Source organism: Staurois parvus, unplaced genomic scaffold, assembly GCF_062004578.1.
Source record: "Staurois parvus isolate SC_StPar_1 unplaced genomic scaffold, SC_StPar_1.0 ptg000791l, whole genome shotgun sequence".
NCBI classification, from domain to species: domain Eukaryota; kingdom Metazoa; phylum Chordata; class Amphibia; order Anura; family Ranidae; genus Staurois; species Staurois parvus.
In genome coordinates, this window is record NW_028318587.1 from 34,265 (window position 1) to 59,000 (window position 24,736).

General features: G+C 45.3%; 1 protein-coding gene across 1 annotated transcript in view; it reads left to right on the plus strand.

The window, feature by feature from the left end:
- Window positions 1-24,736, plus strand: part of SLC4A11 (solute carrier family 4 member 11) — a 154,554-nt gene that overhangs the window by 19,272 nt on the left and 110,546 nt on the right. Inside the window, exon 4 of the mRNA XM_089654704.1 lies at window positions 9,348-9,429. Within this exon, the coding sequence (XP_089510830.1) occupies window positions 9,348-9,429 (82 nt within the window). The remainder of the gene's footprint in view (window positions 1-9,347; window positions 9,430-24,736) is intronic.

The following is a 24,736-nucleotide window of genomic DNA, read 5'->3' on the forward strand; positions in this document are numbered from 1 at the left end:
ATCCTCCTGCAGGTTTTAGCCGTACGGTACTAGTGCACTGCATAGTAGCACACTATGACAGACTTAAACCGGCTATACATGGGTCAATTTCTGAACGATTTTTTGATCGAAAATCGGACCTAAGAATAATCGACTGATTTTCGCTCTGTTAGTGGGGCAATGACACCGGACAATTTTCATGGTGCTTCCCCATTTCGTTTATCGGGAATGTTGGAAAATTCGTGAAAAACAGATTTTCTAAATCATTGATGGCACCATCGGATTACAGAATGAACGTTTTCGATTTTCAATCGAAAATACGTTTGGAATTCAACCCATGTATGACCTGCTTTACCGACAGATTGAGCCCTCCAGTGTAGCACAGTTGCCGACTCCCAGGTACTTCCATGTTCACCTGGTCTTCCTTCCAGGGATTGTATCTGCAGCTGCTTGATTAACCGGGCCAGGGTGACGTCACTCCCGCGCATGAGCACGAGAGTCACATTGCCATCGCACAGAGAGCGGGCTGTAAATGTGAGCTGAGCTGCGCATGCACACGGGAGTCACATTGCCATCGCACAGAGAGCGGGCTGTAAATGTGAGCTGAGCTGAGCTGCGCATGCGCACGGGAGTCACATTGCCTTGCCATTGCACAGAGAGCGGGCTGTAAATGTGATCTGAGCTGCGCATGCACACGAGAGTCACATTGCCATTGCACAGAGAGCGGGCTGTAAATGTGATCTGAGCTGCGCATGCACATGAGTCACATTGCCATCGCACAGAGAGCGGGCTGTAAATGTGATCTGAGCTGCGCATGCAAACAAGTGTTACATTGCCATCGCGCAGAGAGCTGGCTGTAAATGTGATCTGAGCTGCGCATGGCAGTCATGTCATGTGTGTAACAATGCTACGCCCAGCTGCACCCTGCACAACGATTTTCCAGCTCATGGACCACCAATCAATGTACCGGCAGCTTGAATGCGATTGTTACTGGGTCAGGTTAATTACGCAATTAACCCTTCACGCTGCCACCACCTCCTTTTTGTACAGAGAAAGAGGAAACTTGGCAATATCAGCAATAACACTATGATGGTTGAGATAATCGTCTGTATAGCACTGTCACCGCAGACGGGTTGTAGAGGCAGGAATGATTGCTACAGGGAATGCTGGGCTTGGGGAGAGCGGATATGGGGAATGCTGGGTCCGGGGAGAGCGGATGTGGGGAATGCCGGGTCCGGGGAGAGCGGATGTGGGGAATGCCGGGTCCGGGGAGAGCGGATGTGGGGAATGCCGGGTCCGGGGAGAGCGGATGTGGGGAATGCCGGGTCCGGGGAGAGCGGATGTGGGGAATGCCGGGTCCGGGGAGAGCGGATGTGGGGAATGCCGGGTCCGGGGAGAGCGGATGTGGGGAATGCCGGGTCCGGGGAGAGCGGATGTGGGGAATGCCGGGTCCGGGGAGAGCGGATGTGGGGACTGCAGGGTCCTGGGTTTAGTAATACTTTAATCTTAAGGCCCAAAATGATTTTTTTTAAAGCTGTGCAAAAAAAAACAAAAAACTGCCAATGAAAGAGTTAATGTTCTTTAGCCATTTTCAGATTCTGGAAGCGGTGACGGGGTCACTTGAAAGATGTGAATGTTCTGCTTCAGCCGGTATAATGGAAACGTCCTGTTATTGGGCAATATGTAATACTCTGTGGCTCCCCGGGTCCCATTCCTCAGTACAGCAGGACAGAGGAGCCCTGTAAGCATTCTCAGATTAAATTCCTCCATCCCGGCGGATCTCTGGAGGAATTGCACAATATTACTGGATTATGAGTGCAGCTGGAATCCCGCTTCCCCAGTGACGCTCCGAGACGACATGTACAAGGAGCGCGGCGCCCAAGCGGGTGCGTTTGTGCAGCGGTAGTAAAGAGGGGGAGCCCCCCGCGTTCACGCTGTGTATTGGCACCACCAAGCGTGGCCGGCATGGCAGGATGGCGCACCAATTAGCCTCTTGTTTTCCTCCTTCATGAATATTTGTGAGCTGACTCATTCACTGCAGAGATTTCGGCCTAATTCCTTCCAGCCAGCGCTGAGGTGAAGCAGCTGTTACAGTCTGTGTGACAAATAGCAATGTTATTGACATCGGAGGCTCGCCACGTGCCCCAGACAACTGGGGAAGCCATGATACGGGGCCTGAGGGGGCAGAAGAGCAGGAAATAGTATTGTGGTTGGAAACCTTAACTCAGTGACGTTTGTTTGCTAAAACACTGTGTATGAGGAACAATTGCCATGGTGTTCTGTTGTATCCTATGTTGAAATGCTGCTGATCTTCTGCATCCTCTTTGCAGCCTCTTCCTGCTTCCAGCAGCCGCTGTATATCATTTCTCAGGCTGGGTTTGCTGATGGCGAGGTGACTGGCGTGTGACAAGGTGGCCCCCGGGGGCGGACTGACAACTCATGGGGCCCCCAGGCAATAGGGGATCATGGGGCCCCTGTGTTCTTGCCCAAACTCAAAAAGGCCTATGAAAAAGGTACCAGGGGCATCTCATGGGGCCCCCGTCCACTAACATCAATGGTGTGGTGCTATTCCTTCCACTAACATCAATGGTGGGGCGCTATTCCTTCCAATAACATCAATGGTGGGGCGCTATTCCGTCCACTAACATCAATGGTGGGGTGCTATTCCGTCTACTAACAGCATTGGTAAGGCGCTATTCCGTCTACTAACAGCAATGGTGGGGCGCTATTCCGTCTACTAACATAAATGGTGGGGCGCTATTCCGTCTACTAACATAAATGGTGGGGCGCCATTCCGTCTACTAACATAAATGGTGGGGAGCTATTCCATCCACTAACATCAATGGTGGGGCGCTATTCCATCCACTAACAGCAATGGTGGGCCAATATTCCTTCCACTAACATCAATGATGGGGCGCTATTCTATCCACTAACACCAACAATGGGACAGCGCAATTCCTCCCAGTGATGCCAATGATGGGGCACAGTTCCTCCCAATGATGGGGCACAGTTCCTCCCAATGATGGGGCACAGTTCCTCCCAACGATGGGGCACAGTTCCTCCCAACGATGGGGCGCAGTTCCCCCCGATGACGCCAACGATGGGGCGCAGTTCCCCCCGATGACGCCGACGATGGGGCGCAGTTCCCCCCGATGACGCCGACGATGGGGCGCAGTTCCCCCCGATGACGCCGACGATGGGGCGCAGTTCCCCCCGATGACGCCGACGATGGGGCGCAGTTCCCCCCGATGACGCCGACGATGGGGCGCAGTTCCCCCCGATGACGCCGACGATGGGGCGCAGTTCCCCCCGATGACGCCGACGATGGGGCGCAGTTCCCCCCGATGACGCCGACGATGGGGCGCAGTTCCCCCCGATGACGCCGACGATGGGGCGCAGTTCCCCCCGATGACGCCGACGATGGGGCGCAGTTCCCCCCGATGACGCCATTGAAGGGGCGCAATTCCTCCCAGTGACACCAACAATTGGGCCCAGTTCCTCCCAATGACACCAACAATTGGGCCCAGTTCCTCCCAATGACACCAACAATTGGGCCCAATAACACCAATGATGGGGCACATTTCCTCTCAATGACACCAATAAGGCGTTACGATTCCCCAGTGACACAACGATGGGGCACAGTTCCTCTCATTAGCACCAAAAATGGGGCAGTGTTTACGGACACTGGGACATTTTCTATTCCTGATGTCCACAGTTCGGCCCCCTAAAGTCTGCAGTACTGTAAACTGGCCCTTTGTATATAACGTTTGGAGACCCCTGTGCTAGCAGATGTTTAAGGGATTTTTCAGCAAATTAAAGCATGGAGACAAGGATGGGGGAATTTGCCTTGAATATTAAAAATGAATTAAATGGTACTGTTGGTTTGTGGTGCTCAGATGCAGTGCAGTTCCTCTTTAACCCCCCTGGCGGTATTCCCGAGTGTAGCTCGGGGTAAAGTTTCAGCACCACAAGTGGTAACCCCGAACTACACTCGGGAGTACACTGCAGCATTACTCCGGGATCTCTTCTTCACATACCTTGTCCTGCGCTCCCGCGATGTCCCTCCTGCAGTGTCCCCGGCAATGTCCTCCGGCGGATGCCGGCATCTGTCTTCTGTCTCCTGGGTTCTGTTCCCTGCGACGTCGGGACGTACGGGGGACAGAACCGGCGGGAAATTTAAAAATGTCAAAAAGTGACATTCACTAAATACACTAAAATCACATAATATAACATTCCTGTATCAACCCATTTCACATACATTTTGTCCCGAGTGCTTTGTCCTGCACCCTGCCTGCATTTTTACTGTTCTTTCTGCCTGGAAACTGAGAAACGTCCATGGCGTCCAAAAAGCGTCCCTTTAGGTCAAAAGTGGTTTTAGACCGGCTAGAGAACAGCGATAATAAATCAGAACCACTTGCAGAATTGAGTGATAATGATTCGTGGGGGAAATTCATCATCAGACACAGAAAACGATTCTGCTCAGCGATGTGCGAACTTGGCGCTATATTTCAAATTTCAGTGTTTTTGGTTTGATTATATTATTGAATTAAAATTATTATTATTTTTTATGATTATGAAATTATAATTTATGATTTCGTTTTTCAAATTTTATCATACCCGGGATGTTTACTAGACTCTTGTTTGGACAGATTTCAGTGAGTTATTCCTAAGAATTACAGGCCTACAATAAAAAATAATACATATTTCCATGCAAAACAATGTACCGCTTTGAGCACAGAAATATGGACATAATCAGACCGCTAGGGAGGTTAAAGGCATAGTCCACCTTTTTGCAAAAAAAAAAAATTAAAAATGTTTGGAATTCATAGCAATCAGTGCGTCGTGGTTTAGTGGACAGGCTCCTGCATTGTGAACCCCCAGTCCCAGGTCTGTACAGAGGTATGGACCTTCAGCTGGAGGAGATAAGCAATGGGCTACAGGTGGGAAGACATCACTGCACTGCTCCTTGGCAATCTGTGAATCCCTCTACCATGGTGGCAGATGAGACTTGTAGTCTTTCCTATCATGGTGGCAGTTGAGGCTTGTAGTCTTCCCTAACATGGTGGCAGATGAGGCTTGTAGTCTTCCCCACCATGGTGGCAGATGAGACTTGTAGTCTTCCCTACCATGGTGGCAGATGAGACTTGTAGTCTTCCCTACCATGGTGGCAGATGAGACTTGTAGTCTTCCCTACCATGGTGGCAGATGAGACTTGTAGTCTTCCCTACCATGGTAGCAGATGAGACTTACCATGGTGGCAGATGAGACTTGTAGTCTTCCCTACCATGGTTGCAGATGGGACTTGTAGTCTTCCCAACAAAACCATACCCCATGATTCATGGTAACTGGGGGGTTGAGGTTGGGGATTTAGGGAATGTGACCATGTATCACGTTGAAACCCTGTACATGGGCATATCATGAAATGAGGTTGGAAACATGGAGTGTTCCTTTAAGCATTGCCGTATTGGCTGAATAAATGGAGCTGCAGCCTCTGGATCCCCGAGGGGTCTTTGTCCATGGCGAAGCTGTTATTATACGGAGCCCATACTGCTTACTACACAAGTGCCGTTTTATTTTGTGCTGACCGTGGTTCCTGGCCCAGTAACCCTCGTGTAGCGTCTGCTCTCTCTGTGTTTGTACGGTTTGACGTTGGCAAAGCCTATAGTCATTATCGTCTTTTTAAATATACCCTGGCAGAAATAAAAATAACCGCTCTGGCAGTGTAAGCGAGAGTCTGTTTGCTGTAGAGGCTCCTGGGAGAAGAGCGGAGATGAGCGAGGCGGCTATTCTAGATATCGGAGGCCGATGTTTTCTTATAGCTCATAATACTCTGAGTACTGTTTAAGGGGAACTCTCCTCCTTTTTATGTGCTTTTTTTATTTCCTTCCTTTTAAGACATATAGGTGTAAGAGGTTGTTGCTGATTTTTTTTTTTTTTTTTTTTTTTTTAACATATATTTTTTGCTCCATAAGACACACTTTTTTTTTTCCCCCCAAAAAAAGGGGGGGAAATGTCAGTGCGTCTTATGGAGCGGCCGGTACGGTATTCCCACCACCTCTGCCGTGTCAGAATACCGGGCTGGCCGCTCGGCTCTTCTGTGCAGCAGAAACTTACCTGTTCCTCGGTTCAGCACTGTACAGTCTTCCGTCGTTGGCATCTTTAGTGTGGGCACCCGGCTGTGACAGCCAGGTGCCCACTGCGCATGCGCGAGATGTGCTGCGCTTTGTGAATGGTCCGGCGTCTTCTGGGACACATGACAGGTCCCAGAAGACACTGGACCATTCACAAAGCACAGCGCTTCTCACACATGCGCAGTGGGCACCTGGCTGTCACAGCCGGGTGCCCACACTAAAGAGATGACAACTCCGTGAATGTGGGAGCGGGTACCTGTCAAATTCAGGTACCCACTCCCCCCTCCCTCCCCAAAGGTTCACAGTCTCTGGTCATCCCCTGTACTGTCTGCAGTCTCTGGTCATCCCCTGTACTGTCTGCAGTCTCTGGTCATCCCCTGTACTGTGTCTGCAATCTCTGGGTTATCCCCTGTACAGTCTGCAGTCCATTGGTTCAGAATATTTTTTTTATTTTTTTTTTCCTTCTTTAAAACCTAGGCGCGTCTTATGGTCAGGTGCATCTTATAGAGTGAAAAATACTGTAGTTACATAACCTGGCTGAAAAAATAGAAAAGTCCATCCAGTTCAACCATAAAAAAAATTTAAAAGTTCTAATCTTATACCCACAGTTGATCCAGAGGAAGGCATTTTAATTATAATTACTTTGGACTCTTTTCACATGGAGCGGCATTGGCTCCGATCAGCAGGGTATCTGCTCACAGATCCCCTGTTGATCGGAGCAGAGCAGGTGGATGTCACATCCGTGTATACTGTCAGACCCCGCTGATCTCTGAGGACAGCTGGGTGTAGACAGACTCCGCTGTCCATTTACATCCAGCTGCCTCTGATCCACTCTGCAAACATCGCATAGGATTCAGTCTTCTTGCTTTTTTTTTGTCTACCAGATCGGACCTGGAGGTAGGCAGGAGTTAAGACACAAATCCGTTTACACCCATCTGTCCATAGGGATGACTGGACCGTCCAATCAGTTTCGCCTGAAAAGCAGACCTGATCGGAATGCCCACATGAAAGGGGTCTAAAGCCAGTCAAAGATGGAGAAATTTTCTTTCCTGAAACCTGAAAATTGAAAATCACTTGATTCCCCCATAAACACAGTGATTACTGCTAGCAGCTATAATAGCCACTATCAATAATCACATGTAAAATACAACCCGCTGGTTGTTATTATTATTATTGTTATTATTATTATACAGGATTTATATCGCGCCAACAGGTAGACATTACAGTTACAATACAATTTGTTCCAAGAAGAAACAGAGGGCCGGCTCATTAGAACTTACAATCCAGGAGGAGTTGTACCCAAGTTGATCGCTTGATCAACATGGGTACATTCAGTCTGTCCATACATGGTTTGAATTTCGGCTGGTCCTTGCTGAACTGGCCAAGATTCAAACTGTCTATAGCCAGCTGAAGTGTAATGTCTCCCTGGCCATTTTGCCGATACATCTCCAGAGGTGTTTGAGGGTCTCTTGAAGCCGTGGCTTATTGACCTCTCTGATGATGCCTGTATACTTCTGGTTCCACCATCCTTGGGAGAGCCAGCAGAATGACACCAGTGATCATTTTAGCTGTCTGCAAGGGTGGCGACATTCTGACCACCAATCACCGGTGTCGGGGTCAATCTTCCTATTGACCCCGATATATTATATTATATTATATATATATATATATAATTTTTTTTTTTCTTCTTACATTAAGGGATCCCTGAGGATTGCTGGTGTGACATCAGCATTAGTGATTCTGTCACTTACGAGTTGTCAGCTGTGAGTTGAATTCCTTTATGTAGGTATCCAAAGGGCTTGGAAGGCTTTTTCCTCCTTGGGTCTGCCAGTCTCAACCAGGGTTCCTTGGAGCCATAAGCTTCCTCCAGAGATTATTGAGGGTTCCTTGAGCTGTGGCTGATTGACCTCTTAGCTGATGATGCCTGCATAGTCTTGGTTCTAACATTTTTACCTGGAGGCAGAATCACTGAAATGTAATTGTCATTTTGCCCAATAGAAGTTACTCCTTTACTGACGAATATACTAAAGAATCTCGACCACTAGTAAGAGAGCAGCGACAGAGAGACACTTTGCTGGTTCGGGCAGAAACTGAGTGATACCATAGGAGAAGAAAAGTTGAGTCTTGACAGCTGTCAGGCTAATGTCAGACATTCATTGTCATTGGTGAGGCAACCTTAATGGGTGACGCTTTCTCACTGGCCAGGAACGGTTCAGAATTTCACTCTCTAGTGAGGAGCGATGCCCCATTGCTGGCCAACGAGAGAGGGACTTTATGGGATAGATTAATGGGTTGCTTATTTTTCATGTCGCTAATAGAATTGCTGGTGTGACACGGAGTTATCACCTGTGACATTGCTATTGTATCTCACGCCTAATGTAGATATTCAAAGGGCTTGGAAGGCTTTTTCCTCCTTGGGTCAGCCAGTCTCAACCAGGGTTCCTTTTGACCATATGGTTCCTCCAGAGGTTGTTGGGTGTTCCTGGACCTGTGGATTATCTGATGGTGTCTGCATATTCTTGGTCCCATCTCCACTTGGGAGAGTCAGGAGAATGACACCAGTGATCACTATGCATGGCATTCTGACCACCCCTGTAGGGGACATTCTTCTCTGATCACCAATGTAGGGGGCATTTTTCATCTTGACTCCTGATGATTTTATCAGCAAGGGTTCCCTGAAATAACGTTAATTCAAGGGTTCCTCTGGGGTAAAAAAAAAAAAAAAAAAAGGTGGGAAAGGCTGCCTTAGGTTGAGTAGTTGGAGTTCCACTTTAAGTCTTGGGATCCCAAGCACCCTGCCACTGAAGACTTCAGGCATCACGTCTATGAAGAGGGATATTTCCAATCTCTCTCCTCTGAGTTGATGTTTTGGCCTCTTCCAGCTGCAGCTGAGCATAAACTTGTGGTCTGGACGAGGAGTGGAAATAACTGTATAGAAACTCATCCAAAAATCTTACATAATAAAGTCCTGTTGATGTTGTACAATGCAGCATTCATGGTTCAGCCTCAGCCCATCTTGCTGTGTACGGTACGAGCGTGCGTGGTGTTGCTCCAGAAAAGCGGTGTGCTACGTATTCTAGAAGCAAGGTAAAGTAGTGAAACGATATCGATCTCCCTGCTGTAGTCCTGCGGGGGCCAGTCCCTATGCTATGCCAGAAAAAATTAATAGTAATGCCAGAGTAATAAAACTAATTCTAGGAAAACCCATATAAATGAATGTATGTTTTCTTTCTGCAGTTCACCTCCTTTCGGATACCATTCAAGGGGTCACCGCCACAGCGACCGGGGTTCAGTACCAGCAGTCATGGCTCTGTATAATGTGAGTATATAGTGATCTTGTATACACCAAGGCTAATATGATAACATTATTTAAAGGGACACAATATTTTCAGTACTTTTTTTTGTTTTAGTATTGTTTAAACCCTACTCTTTATTTTTTTTTTTTTTTCTTTAAATCCCTCTCCTCCTATTTAAAAAAAACAAAACAAAAAAACAGTCCCCACTTTCTCCATGCCTCAGCACTGCACTTCATATTATTGTCCGCCCTCTCCTGGTTCAATTTGTTTTATTCTTTTAAATTTTATTTATATCAGATACTTATATAGCTCCGTCAATTTACACAGTGCTTAACACGGGTTAAAATTTCGGGTCCAGACCTACTAGCCGGTCACAAAACTTACTCTCCACCAGTTGCCCCACCCAACCTTACCCAGGTCCGCCCCCAAACCCCACCCCCGGGCCCAACCACGCCCCCTTAAAGCTTAAAAATTACATTTTTCTTTAGAATGAATAGTCCAAAATATAAAACTGTATACAGTAATGTATATCCCCCTCCCCTGTACTCCATTATAGTGATATGACGTGTATATAGTAATGTATATCCCCCTCCCCTGTACTCCATTATAGTGATATGACGTGTATACAGTAATGTATATCCCCCCTCCCCTGTACTCCATTATAGTGATATGACGTGTATACAGTAATGTATATCCCCCCTCCCCTGTACCCCATTATAGTGATATGACGTGTATACAGTAATGTATATCCCCCCTCCCCTGTACTCCATTATAGTGATATGACGTGTATACAGTAATGTATATCCCCCTCCCCTGTACTCCATTATAGTGATATGACATGTATACAGTAATGTATATCCCCCTCCCCTGTACTCCATTATAGTGATATGACATGTATACAGTAATGTATATCCCCCCTCCCCTGTACCCCATTATAGTGATATGACGTGTATACAGTAATGTATATCCCCCCTCCCCTGTACTCCATTATAGTGATATGACGTGTATATAGTAATGTATATCCCCCTCCCCTGTACTCCATTATAGTGATATGACGTGTATATAGTAATGTATATCCCCCTCCCCTGTACTCCATTATAGTGATAGGACATGTATACAGTAATGTATATCCCCCTCCCCTGTACTCCATTATAGTGATATGACATGTATACAGTAATGTATATCCCTCCTCCCCTGTACTCCATTATAGTGATATGACGTGTATACAGTAATGTATATCCCCCTCCCCTGTACACCATTATAGTGATATGACGTGTATACAGTAATGTATATCCCCCTCCCCTGTACTCCATTATAGTGATATGACATGTATACAGTAATGTATATCCCAGCTCCCCTGTACTCCATTATAGTGGTAGGACATGTTGTATACAGTACTTACTGTCCCCCCAAGTCCCCCGCGGCGGTGGAGAGGGTGTCTCCTCTCAGCGGAGGAGAGCGGACCTCTCCTGCACCTGTCTCCTCGGCAGCGATGCTGCAGAAGTCGGAAACCAGCAGTTGTAAACCAGAACTCGGCTTCACAATGAGGCTTGGAGTGCAGGGGCAGTCACTTCATGCTTCTTCTGTGCTCACCGCTTACAGCCGCTCGGCACAGAGGAATTTCTCCTCGTATTTGGCGAGCGGCTTTTTCAAGCCCTGGCTTAACATTCACATCCCTGACCCTCAAGGGGTGTACAATCTAACATCTAACCCACCTTCATACATACACATACTAGGACCAATTTAGACAGGAGCCAATTAACCTACCAGCATGTCTTTGGAGGGTGGGAGGAAACCCACACGGGCACAGGGAAAACATGTAAACTCCAGGCAGGTGGTGCCGTGGTTGGGATTCAAACCAACAACCCTAGAGCTGCCAGGCAGAAGTGCTAACCATTTAGTCACTGTACAGTTCACATAAAGAGGATTCTCCCGCTTTGTCACTATGATAACTGAAAATGCAAGCCTACCTGGCTACGCTTCATCAGATCCACTGCTCCCGGAGGAAACCCACGTAGGCACAAGGAGAACATGCAAACTCCAGGCAGGTGGTGCCGTGGTTGGGATTCGAACCAACGACCCAAGTACTGCCAGGCGGAAGTGCTAACCATTTAGCCACTGTGATGCCCAGTGTCATTCAGCCCACTAAGTTCACATGTTCTTTACACCCTGAAGAGTGATCTGTGTTTAGATCGCTTCTCAGAGAGCATTTGACAGGCAATGAAGGAATCACTGTTTCGCCTCCTTGCCCCCTGCTGTAGCCCAAAAAGTTCCGCAGTAGTTCGCAGCAACCACATGCATTGCATGCAGTTGTGGGACGATTGGAGAGTGGCCCTATTCACTTGAAAGGGTCGCATTCAGCTAATGCTTCGTCCATGGAAAGCGACCAGGGTATCGGTCCTACCACTGCCACAAAGCAAAGCATCATGACTGCATGTGTGCCTGACGAATGCAGCAGAGGATATAACCAAAGCAAAACCAACAGTGCAGTGCTGCTACCTGCTCTGGAAGTCCAACATGGCTCTAAAACTGGTGTTCTGGCCTGACCTCAAAAGTACTTTTTCCAGGAAAAGACCCTGGGACAACTGCAGATATCAGCGGAGTGATGACATTTATTTGGTGCTGAGGAATACAGCTACGAAACATGTCAACATGTTTTGGCCATTGCGGCCTTATTCATGATGGTTGTTGAGGTCTCACAAGTACTTTATCCAGGAAAAGACGCCGACATGACTGTAGATATCAGCAGAGTGATGACATTTATTTAGTGCAGAGGAATACAGCCCCAAAACATGTCAACGTGTTTCGGCCGTTCCGGCCTTATTCATGATGGTTGCTGAGGTCTCACAAGTATTTTATCCAGGAAAAGACGCCGACATGACTGTAGATATCAGCAGAGTGATGACATTTATTTAGTGCAGAGGAATACAGCTACAAAACATGTCAATAAGTTTCAGGCCTTCTTCATGACTCAGTCATGAATAAGGTTGGAATGGCCGAAACGCGTTGACACGTTCTTGTGGCTGTTAATCTGCACAAAATAAATGTCATCACTCCGCTGATATATTCCATTGTGCCAGCTTCATTTCCTGGATATGGCATAAGCAAAGCATTGCAGCTGTGACATACGTTCACCCGCCATCCATTGTCTTTTCAGCTAAAGGGGGTAGCAGTTGGAGGGCGTTAAAAACACAACTGTGGGGTTTTACTGCTCTCCAACCTCATGTGTGAACAAGCCTTTACTATAAGTTAAGAGTTTCAAGGACCCAGCCCCTGGAGGTGCGCCATCAAGCCACCCTGGAGTCATAGGAAACTGATGCAAAGAATGGCACCCATGGTATTAAATGTCATAAAGGACCCACTTTCCACTGCCACAAGAGGAAGAAGACCTTGGGGTGTAATGTGTCCACACTGGAGAACGCTCCAAAAAGATGCATATTCTAAAAATGAAAAAGGAATGCTGAAGGGTGTCCTGATGCAAGTCTCAAATTATGTTTCATCGGATGTGTAGCACCTCAGTATAGAGAAACATCAGATAACTGTATGAAATGCACTGGGGAAAAAAAAAGGAAAAAGGCTTTTGGAACAACACATAAAAGGAACAAATGTGTGGGTTAATTGTTTTCCCGGTGGTGTTCTTTAAAAATAAAATTCTGCTGGATCTATAAACCGGTATCTCATGCTGATTAGAATGGCGCAGCGTTGGTGAACGCCAAGGAGGTCAAGCGATAAGCTTTCTCCTTTGCAGACAATGGGCAGCATGTCCCTTCATGTATGAAGTATCACTTTTCTTAGAGCAGCTCTTGAACTTGGAAAGCCAACACTTAGCAAATATTATGTGCCGATAAAAAGGTTTCCTATAGATCTGTATAAACAGAAATCAGATTTGTGTTTAGGGAATTATGAAAGGCAATTTTGATTAAAAGCAACCAACAAACAAAGCACAGGAGCCAGTTTTATCTCACTATTCACACGAAGTGAAAAGAAATGGAAGAAATCCTGTACATTGTACTTGGATTATACGGAAGCCCAGTTACAGGTTTTCATTTTTGGAGGAATCCTAAGCTGGCTTTAATTCTCTTCCCCAGGCTCCTCTGCCTTTCCATTTTGCCATCAAAACATTGGGATAACAAGTCCACACATCTAGTAAGTGTTTGTCACATGAGAAAGAAAGGTTGGAAGAGAAAGCCGACACATTTTGGGAGTCCAAGATCCCCTTCATCAGTGAACTCTCCCACATGAAGACTGCCCAGTTAGATGAGCCATTCTTGCTATATTTAACCCCTCGCCTACCGGGCACTTCTACCCCCTTCCTGCCCAGGACAATTTCCAGCTTTCAGCGCTGTTGCACTTTGAATGATAATTGCGCCGTCATGCAACACTGTACCCATATGAAATTTTTATCATTTTTTTGTGGCAGATAGAGCTTTATTTTGGTGGTATTTAATCACCTCTGGGTTTTTTATTTTTTCCTAAACAAACGAAAAACCACAGAAAATGGGCACTGAAAGGCAGCACTCAAATATGGCACTCATAGGCGGCACTGACTGGCACTGATAGGCGGCACTGATGCACACTGATAGGCAGCACTGACTGGCACTGATAGGCGGTACTGACTGGCCTTGATGGGCACTGAAATGTGGCACTGATGGGCACCGGCGGGTGGCATGGGTGAGCACTGATGGACATTGACAGGTGGCGCTGCTGGGGCTACACAGATCATCAGGGCACACTGATCATCAGTGCTCTGATGATCAGTGTACATGTCCCCTCCGAGGAATGCCAATTACCGGCTCTCCTCTCCTCACAAGCTATCAGCGTGACAGCTCGTGAGGATAGAAATGCCGATAACCGGCATTTCCCTGTTTACATGGGATCAGCTGTGATTGGACATAGCTGATCACATGACCGAGCCAACATCTTCGGCTCTTTCCGTGGATCGGTGATCCGCTTTGTCCGAGGGACACAGAGCACCGCCGATCGCCGCGCTCCGGGAGCAGCGCATGCGTGGTTAGAATGGGAGGACGTCATATGACATCCTCCCAGAACGAGAGAACGGGGGCCAAATGGTTAGCACTTCCGCCTGGCAGTACTAGGGTCGTTGGTTTGAGTCCCAACCACGGCACCACCTGCTTGGAGTTTGCATGTTTTCCCTGTGCCTGCGTGGGTTTCCTCCGGGTACTCCGGTTTCCTCCCACGCTCCAAAGACATGCTGGTAGGTGAATTGGTTCCTGTCTAAATTGTCCCTAGTATGTGTATGTATGTATGTGAGTTAGGGACCTTAGATTGTACACCCCTTGAGGGTTAGGGACTGATGTGAATGTACAATATATATGTAAATTGACGGCGCTATATAATTACCTGAAATAAACTGTACATTACATTGGCCTTTGCTTTGCCTTTTTCTATAAAAGTGATGCCAAGCCTTTTAAAATACAGTTTGAACTGATGAGATCTCGGTTACAAGCCCTTAGTCACCCCGTATCACAATAGCCATGCTTGGTTCACCCACAGCCCTTTCAATTGACACTATGGGGTTGATTTACTAAAGGCAAATAGGTGGTGTACTTTGCAAGTGCAGTTGTTCCAGAGCTTAGTAAATGAGGTAAGGTTTCACTTTGCAAAGAATAACCAATTACATGCAAGGAAAATAAAAAAAACAAAAACAGCATTTTTACTTGCACATGTTAGAATGATGGAAGTCAGCAGAGTGTCTGTTCATTTACTAAGCTCTGGAGCAACTGCACTTCCAAAGTGCATGGTCTATTTGTAGAAAATCAATCCCTATCTGCAGGGGTTTGACAAATGATGTAAAGGTCTGGCCCGGTCATTTACTCCCTGCTTGGCCGTGCAAGAGGAAACCAGCTTCCTAACGGCATTACCATTAGAAATAAGTAAATTACATTTCTTTAGGACATTCAGCATGCCAGTGTGCCTTGAAAATGCCCATTTATCACCCCAAGGAAAAAAAAAAAAAAAGACAGTCTCTATATGGATTTTAATCCAGAAACAGTTCCAGACCAATGCAAAAGAAAATTAAAGTAATCCTTCCATTTTGGATAGCTATTAATGTGGTCACAGCTGGGCTCATGCAAGAATCTGGATATTTGGTCTTCAATTATTATTTTTTTTAATGTTTTGCTTATGGTTTCTGATCTTCAGCTTGGGTGTCGGTCACAGCAAAGTCAACTTTTATGATCATGTTAACCTTTTTAGGTCACAGGTTACCTAAACTTACACTGATCTAGTGGTCTAGTGGTGCACATGCCTTGATAGGTCAGGGCTGTTTTGGTGACATACTCAACATCAGGTCCGTGGTCAAAGTTATGGCTAACTTTGACCACGGACCTGATGTTGAGTATGTCACCAAAACAGCCCTGACCTATCAAGGCATGTGCACCACTAGACCTGTGAAGGTACGCTGTGGCATCGGTCCCAAACCATTATTGGCAGATCCTTAACCTCCCTAGCGGTCTGATTATTTCAGATTTTTGGTGCTGAAAGCGGTACCATTTTTTTTCATGGAAATATGTAGTTTTTTTATTGTAGGCCTGTAATTTTTAGGAATAATTCACTGAAATCTGTCCAAACAAGAGTCTAGTAAACATCCCGGGTATGATAAAATTTGAAACACGAAATCATAAATTATAATTTAATAAATAATCATAAAAAATAATAATATAATAATAATAAATTTCATTCAATAATATAATCAAACCGAAAACACTGAAATTTGAAATATAGCGCCAAGTTCGCACATCACTGAGAAAAGTCGCAAAATCGTTTTCAGTGTCTGATGACGAATTTCCCCCACGAATCATTATCACTCAATTCTGCAAGTGGTTCTGATTTACTATCGCTGTTCTCTAGCCGGTCTAAAACCGATTTTGACCTAAAGGGACGTTTTTTGGACGCCATGGACGTTTCTCAGTTTCCAGGCAGAAAGAACAATAAACATGCAGGCAGGGCACAGGACAAAGCAGTAGGGACAAAATGTATGTGAAATGGTTTGATACAGGAATGTTATACTATGTGATTTTAGTGAATGTCACTTTTTGTCATTTTCAAATTTCCCACCAGTTCCGTTCCTCGTACGTCCCGACGTCGCAGGGAACGGAACCCAGAAGACAGATGCCGGGAACAGTAAAAATGTAGGGAGGGCACAGGACAAAGTACTCGGGACAAAATGTATGTGAAATGGTTTGATACAGTAATGTTTTACTATGTCAAATTCATTTCTAAGAAAATGACCGGTTCAAAAAATTTTTAAATTTGCCACCGTACCGGCCCCGTATGTCCCGACGCTCGCAGGGACCAGAACACGGAAGCCGGATGCCGGCATCGGCCGGAGGAGATGGCCGGGGACGCTGCAGGGGACGCATCGCGGGAGTGAAGGACAAGGTAAGCGCTGCAGGGAATCCCTGAGCAACGCCGCATGGTAAGCCCGAGTGTAGCTCGGGGTTACCGCTTTTGGTACTGAAACTTTACCCCGAGCTACACTCGGGAATACCGCCAGGGAGGTTAAAGTCCTGTTAGTTGCAGGGTGAGGACTCCATGGATTGGACTTTTTTTTTTTCCAGCATATCCCACAGATGCTCGATGAATTGAGATCTGGAGAATTTGGAGGCTAAGTCAACACCTCAAAGTTCTTCAAACCATTCTTGAACCATTTTTGCAGTGGGGCAGGGCACATTATCTTGCTGAAAGAGACCACTGCCGTCAAGAAATAACTTTTCCATGAAGGGTGTAGTTGGTCAGCAACAATGTTTAGGTAGGTAGTATGTGTCAAAGTAATATCCACATGAATGGCAGGACCCAAAGTTTCCCAGCAGAACACTGCCTAAGCCATCACACTGCCTCCACCGACTTGCCTTCTTCCCATACTGCATCCTGGTGCCTTCTATTCCCCAGGTAAGTGATGCACACACACCCGGCCATCCACACAATGCAACAGAAAACATGATTTATCAGACCAGGACACCTTCTCAACACGTCAACTTCAGGGACAACATATTCACTTTCTGCCTGATATATCCCAACAACTCTCTGATGCCATTGTAATGAGACAATCCATGTCATTCACTTAATCTATCAGAGGTCCTAAAGTTATGGATGATCGGTGTGTATATTTAGGTGTAACATAAAACCTGGTTGGAGACCGCAACTCCATCTACCTACTGCGACGAACACGGTGCCTGACCCCTGCCCTTCTCACAAACTCGTGACAAAGGATTGGCCAATCTCACACCACACTGTCACTTGCGTAACAATGCCACTCTCAGCTGCACCACGCACAAAGATTTTCCAGCTCGCGGGACCACAATCTAGGTGCCAGCAGTCTGAGAGCGATTGTCACTGGGTTAGGTTAATTATGAAATTAACCCTTCAAACTCCAAACTGCCACCAGATAGCTTTGGGACCATCAGCCCTTCACAATATTAGCAAGAACAAATGTGCATAATAAACGTCTGTAACACACTGTCACCACAGACAGGTATATTCAGAGGATTATTATCAGTAGCACTGGGATTCTTTAGTTTGCATTAAAAGCCTTAGAGATAGTTTTAACACGTTTCAAAATAGGGTTTATTAATGAAAAGGTTAAATGGTGCAATTCAATTATTTACAGAAAGGGATGGTACAAAGAAATAAAGAGAACAATAAAACAACAGAGAAATAAAAGAAAGGAGTTAAAAAAGCAGAATACTTTGTCCTTGGATTTAGCAGAGTCCAATTGTCCAAGATAAAATGTTGCTGCGGCTCTTTGGGTGTTCCTTGGTTGATGGTGAAACGAGAGCTTACTTACTAGATGCGGTCAGTCCCTTTTCTGTGATATCAAAGGGGTGTCGCCAGAGACCAACTGACCAATAATCCGGTTTAAGGGATGGGTTCTGGGAGGCCACCATGTTTACGACCAATTCCCAAATACATTTTTACATTACTATTAATAACTTCCACTACGTGCAGGTGGTATTCTAGAAATTGGCAGAATCTTATTCAGAATGATATTTCAAACCCAGGGATACCAAACACAGCATACGTTGTCACCCAGGAGGGAGGAGACTGCTTTCTTTTCTTTCGTATGTGCTAGGCTAGTCATGTATGACCTTGATTTCTTTGGTATGATATTCCCCATTCAAATATATACCTAATATTAATGTGCTCTGTTTCTGTTGAATTCTATGAATTGAATGTGGAATTGTTATGTTGTGAAATAGATGTTTTTTATGGCACGCTCTTCATTCCTAGAGCCTTAATGGCCTTAAAGGTAATTTGTGATGGCTTGACTGACTATTATTGGTTTACGATAGGGCAGAGGAAAGTGTTTTCCATGGTTCGTGGAAATAGACATCCTTGCCAAGACTAATTAGCTGTTTACAGCTCTGGACACTGCGTCTATTCGTGTTTTAATTAAGATAAGAGGCTCTTTTGAAATTCGTTAAAAGTTACAGCTACAAATTCTATAGTTTGCAAAGGGGGGGGGGGGGGGGGAGTAGGAACACTGCTCATGAGACCTTCACAAAATGGCTGGCGTGTACAGGTTCCATGTCCCTATTGTGCACAATTATTACACCTACCCCCTGAAAAAAATAGCCTACCCAGTGTTGATTACTGAGGTTCTTCTCCCCGAAGGCTCCTGACAGTTTTTCTAATTTGGAGAGGCTGCGCGAGCCTTTGCAAGTGTAATCCATTGACTGAGATCTGTAAATGAAAAAGTCCCATCTTCCATCATGGTGGCGTTGTAGTTCTCAACGAAATGCAAATGCAGCAAAGTCAGCGTACTTGTAGTTCGTATACACTCACCGGCCACTTTGCTAGTTCCAGGTTGGACCCCCTTTTGCCTTCAGAACGGTCTTCATTCTTCGTGGCATAGATTCAACAAGGTGTTGGAAGCATTCCTCAGAGATTTGACAGGAGTTACTGTTGCTTTCCTATCATCTGGAACCAGTCTGCCCATTCTCCTCTGACATCAGCCAGGTATTTTCCTCCACACAACTGCCACTCACTGGATATTTTCCCTTTTTCGGACCATTCTCTGTAAACCCTAGAGATGGTTGTGTGTGAAAATCCCAGTAGATCAGCAGTTTCCCAAACACTCAGACCAGCCCATCTGGCACCAACAACCATATCATGTTCTAAGTCACTTAAATCCCCTTTCTTCCCCATTCTGATGCCCGGTTTGAACAGCAAGTCGTCTTCACCACGTCTAGCATTGCTGCCATGTGATTGGCTGATTAGCAATTTGTGTTAGCAAGTATTTGAACAGGTATACCTAATAAAGTGACCGGTGAGTGGATACTTTCTTCAGCCCTGTAACCGAGGGTCCATAATTTGGCTGGAGGAATAGTATGCACTGCACTTGCCAACCACTGATCGCGGTTGCAATGCTTTGCAGGCTTAAACGCAAAAATTGAATGCATGCACATTTATTTATTTATTAATCGTTGTGGGTGCGTTTATTTTATTTTTTCATGGTTTTTTTTGTTTTTTTTTTTGTTTTTTTTACAAAAGGTGGAATATGATTTTGTTACTAGCATCTATTAATGCACTACTCATCAAGCAGGGGCACACGTGTTCTGTGTTGGATCATACATTTGCTCTGACCCAGTTTTCATGGGTGTCACAATCTCACATACTATGTAGCATGTACTATGTTTCTCACATTGTTTTCTGCTCGCTGCCCAGGTATTTGGCCTGGCAGTTGGGTGTAAATATTGGAAGTGGGCATTGGCCCCTCTCTGCTTGTATACCTGGTTCAGAGCCAATATCAACAAGCAGGCAAAATTTGCCAACTCCCCTCCTACCCCCAGCCTTGCCTGGCCCCCTCTGTGTCTTTTCCCAGACCCCTGTGGGGGATAATGTGAGCACATAAACCCAGATCACACATATCAGAGCGTGCTGAGGGCCACTATATGGGACGTTGCTGTTAGTCTTTCCATACCCAACTGCTACGTATAGACTTTATTCTGTAGTCTGACTATCCTGATTGATGTCACTGTTTTACATTCAGGGATACGGTCTACAGCGTGGGTGTCAAACTGGCGGCCCTCCAGCTGTTGTCAAACTACAAGTCCCATGAGGCATTGCAATATTGACAGTTACACGCATAACTCTGAAAGGTAGAGGCATGATGGGACTTGTAGTTTTGCAACAGCTGGAGGGCCGCCACTTTGACACCCCTGGTCTACAGGAAAAAAATGGAAGTCTATTAACATTAAAGGATAACTCTACTTTTGTGAGAAAAAATAGTAAATAAAAAAAAAAAAACATATACAATTGCAACGCAAGTCATATTGTAATTGAACGTTATTAAAAATGACCTTTCCTTTTCAATCTGCAGCGCTGTATTTTTATAATTTTTTTTAAATGCGATGCAATATGGCTAAATGGAGGCGCTCTGTACACAGATGATGTACAGAACACCTTCTGAAAATGTGAATTCCTTGTGCGATTGGCTCACTGATTTTCCCAGAAGTCTGCATTTAGATACAATTCAAATTTTTGGCATCCCCTGCAACAAAAATCCCATTTTTGTTGAGATACTTCCAAAGGGAAATCACGTCTAAAGGGATGCAGACCCTGCCAATATCCTCATTATAGCCCTGCAGGTACAGCAGCTGTTTGACAATTATAAAACCACTCCTATACAGATTCACTCTGCACATGGACACAAACAGCTATTTCTTCAGAATAACAAAAGGTGGGAATCTGCAACGTTTGGTAAAACCCTTTCATGTACAGAGATCACTCAAAGGGGAATGTTTTTTTTTTTTTTGTTTTTTTTTTCTCAACAAAAGTGGAGTTACTCTTTTAAATTTATTTATATTGTTAGCTGAACATGTCAAATTGATGAATGTAAAGGACCTCGGTTAGGTACAAATGATTGGCCCTGGATGTATAGGATTGAGTCCAAGGACAATCCTCTGGGTGGATTTGATTTAAATCGTAATTTAACTGACTATGGAAAAGGCTCGATTTAATCATATCATTTTTAAAGAGCGACTGTCATCTCTGTCCCACAGCGGCTCCTCCTCTGACCCGCTGTTGTCTCACCGACAGTCCCATTCACTTTAATAGGATGGCTGGTGATACGGCAGGGACACAAGGTGAGGGACGTGGCGGCAGCAGGAGACTGGATGCCCGCTAACAGGCGCTGCCATGATGGATCTAAAATGACAGGTTCTCTTTAAATGTAAGGAATCCGACTCATTCTTGCTGGTAGTTAGAATCTTTAATATTTGCAAACCAAATGAAGGTTTCCTTTTTAGAATAATAAGCTGTCAGGTTAGTAAAACAGCGATATCAGAACCGATTTTAGGTTAACAGGTTCATCACACATAGCTGGAGAACGACTCAGATCTTTTATTTCATGTTTTTTTTTTTTCATGGTTACTGTGAAATTATGTGAATGCATCAATGCAGTGCATGTTATCTCAGCTTGCAGAGCTTGGATTCATTGAAGGAGTTTACCAAAAATATCAATATTACAGAATATACAGCCTCATGCTATATAACTAAGCTCCATTTCATGCTGAGTAAACTAAATTATTAATGTATCTTAAATAGAAAACTATCTTTAGATAGATTTTTACTCCAAAAGCATTTTATTCAAATAAATTTGATAAAAATAAAAAAAAATCTGATTTTAAAAATAAATAAAATCAGATTTTTAATTTTTTTTTTTTCTAAATCAATTTTTATCCACCCTGCTTTCCCCTTTAGCCCCTGCATTACCTGATCATTGTTAGCTGTGTTTTGGATAGGTCACATTGAAGGAGAAATAGGCCTTGTGTGCTGAGCCCTACGACTGGGGTAGGCAACCTTCAGTGCTCCAGCTGTGGTGAAACTACAAATCCCATCATGGGTCCATGATACCACAAATCTCCTAATTCACTCCCTGGTCATCTCTCGCCTCAACTACTGCAACTCCCTCCTCATTGGCTTACCTTTTACATAGGCTATCCCCCTTCCAGTCCATCATGAATATTGCTGCCAGGCTCATCCACCTTACCAACCGTTCAGTGTCCTCCACCCCTCTCTGCCAATCCCTCTACTGACCTCCACTCAGTGTCCTTCACCCCTCTCTGCCAATCCCTCCACTGGCTTCCACTCAGTGTCCTCCACCCCTCTCTGCCAATCCCTCCACTGGCTTCCACTCACCCAACGAATAAAATTCAAAATACTGACAACAACTTACAAAGCCATCCACAACTCTGCCCCCAGCGACATCACCAACCTGGTCTCAAAATATCAACCAAACTGCTCTCTTCGATCCTCTTAAGATCTTCTGCTCTCCAGTTCCCATGTCACCTCTTCCCATGCTCGCCTCCAGGACTTCTCCCAAGCTTCTCCCATCCTATGAAACTCCCTACCCCAATCTGTCTGGCTATCTCCTAATCTATCCAACTTTAGACAATCCCTGAAAACCTTTCTCTTTAAAGAAGCCTATCCTGCTTCTACCTAGTAAACCGCCATTTATTTCCTCCATCAGCTCATCCCCCACAGCTATTACCTTTTGTATCACTCAACCCTTCCTCCTAGATTGTAAGCTCTAATGAGCCGGGCCCTCTGTTTCCTCTTTTACCAATTTGTATTGTACCTGTAATGTCTACCTTCATTTTGTAAAGCGCTGCAAAAACTGTTGGCGCTATAGATATACTAATATAAGAATAATGGGTCTTCCTGTGGGAATCATTTCTGCGGCTCCCAGTCTTGCAATTCCTCTTGGGACTTATAGTTCCACAACAGCTGGAATGCTGACCTATACTATTGATTTAGTAATGCTGAAAGGAACAGCATCACCATCCTGTACGCCGGAAGACGTTCTGCTTTGGACTTTTTTTTTGTTTTTCAAACCCGAAGTGGAAAAACATGTTTTCTCTCTGGGAGATCCAAACAGATTATAGATAATGGAGGAATAAACTTGCCGCGTCAAATCGTACAAACTCTCAGGGCTTTCCGCTCGTTTGCCAAATTGCCCGATTGTATAAACTTGGCAAAGTACTATCGCGGTGTCCATCACAGCGCCATTCACAAGTGAAATCCTCCATATGGATCTGATTACAGGATAATTGTTCAGGCCTGCACAGAACAATGGCTCTATTCAGGCTCCCTCTTCTTCGTCTGCCGTCTACACACTCTCTGTACAGACTGACGTCACAATGCTGAAATAACTGGCATCAAACTGGAAGAGAACTCTGGAGACTCGTCAAGCTTCAATAGTGCTTATCATGTACTAGAAGGGTCATGAGATCATATGTGATAAGACCACTTCAGCATATAGAAAGAGAAGTGTTGGATGTTATGAAAGTGGAACCCCCCCCCCTTCATTTTTTTCATCCTCTAACATGCATGGTTATCTTCAGAATACATACTCGCCTGCCCAGCAAATCCGGCATTGTTCTGCTGTAATCTACTGCCACAGCGTGAGTCCGCATCTTCCTATCCTATATTGTCAGGAGCCAGCTTTCCCTTCCAGGTTCTTGCAGCCGGCCCCCAAAGGTGCACCACTACGTAATGGGAATATCCCAGGAGGCTGCTGGAGCAAGACATGTCATTCTTGTCTAGGAACAGGTGTATAGAGCTACTACCTCCTGAGCCATTCTCCGCTTCCAAGCCATGGCTCCCAGCCATAATGGTTTTTGAATACCTCCAATCTTCAGTGAGCAAAAGTAAAGGCTGGAGCAAGTGTAAGTCTGCTAAAACGTACAGTCCTTTATTAATAATGGTGACAAACTGTCATAAAAATCCACCACGTTTCGGCCTTCAGGCTCTAATCATGATTTAGGCCTGAGGGCTCCTACCTTCTGAGCCATACTCCGCTTCCAAGCCATGGCTCCTAGCCATAATGGTTTCTGAATACCTCCAATCTTCAGTGAGCAGAAGTAAAGGCTGGAGCAAGTGTAAATCTGTCACCATTATTAATAAAGGACTGTACGTTTTAGCAGACTTACACTTGCTCCAGCCTTTACTTTTGCTCACTGAAGATTGGAGGTATTCAGAAACCATTATGTCTGGGAGCCATGGCTTGGAAGCGGAGTATGGCTCAGAAGATAGTAGCCCTCAGGCCTAAATCATGATTAGAGCTTGAAGGCCGAAACGCGGTGGATGTTTATGGCAGTTTGTCACCATTATTAATAAAGGACTGTACGTTTTAGCAAACTGCCATAAAAATCCACCGCGTTTCGGCCTTCAAGCTCTAATCATGATTTAGGCCTGAGGGCCAAAACGTGTTGGCTTTTTATGGTTGTTTGTCATCGTTATTTATAGAGAACTGTACTTGTGGCCATTCTCCTCTAGGTGGGAACAGAGGTATGGGGTTGGGTTGGA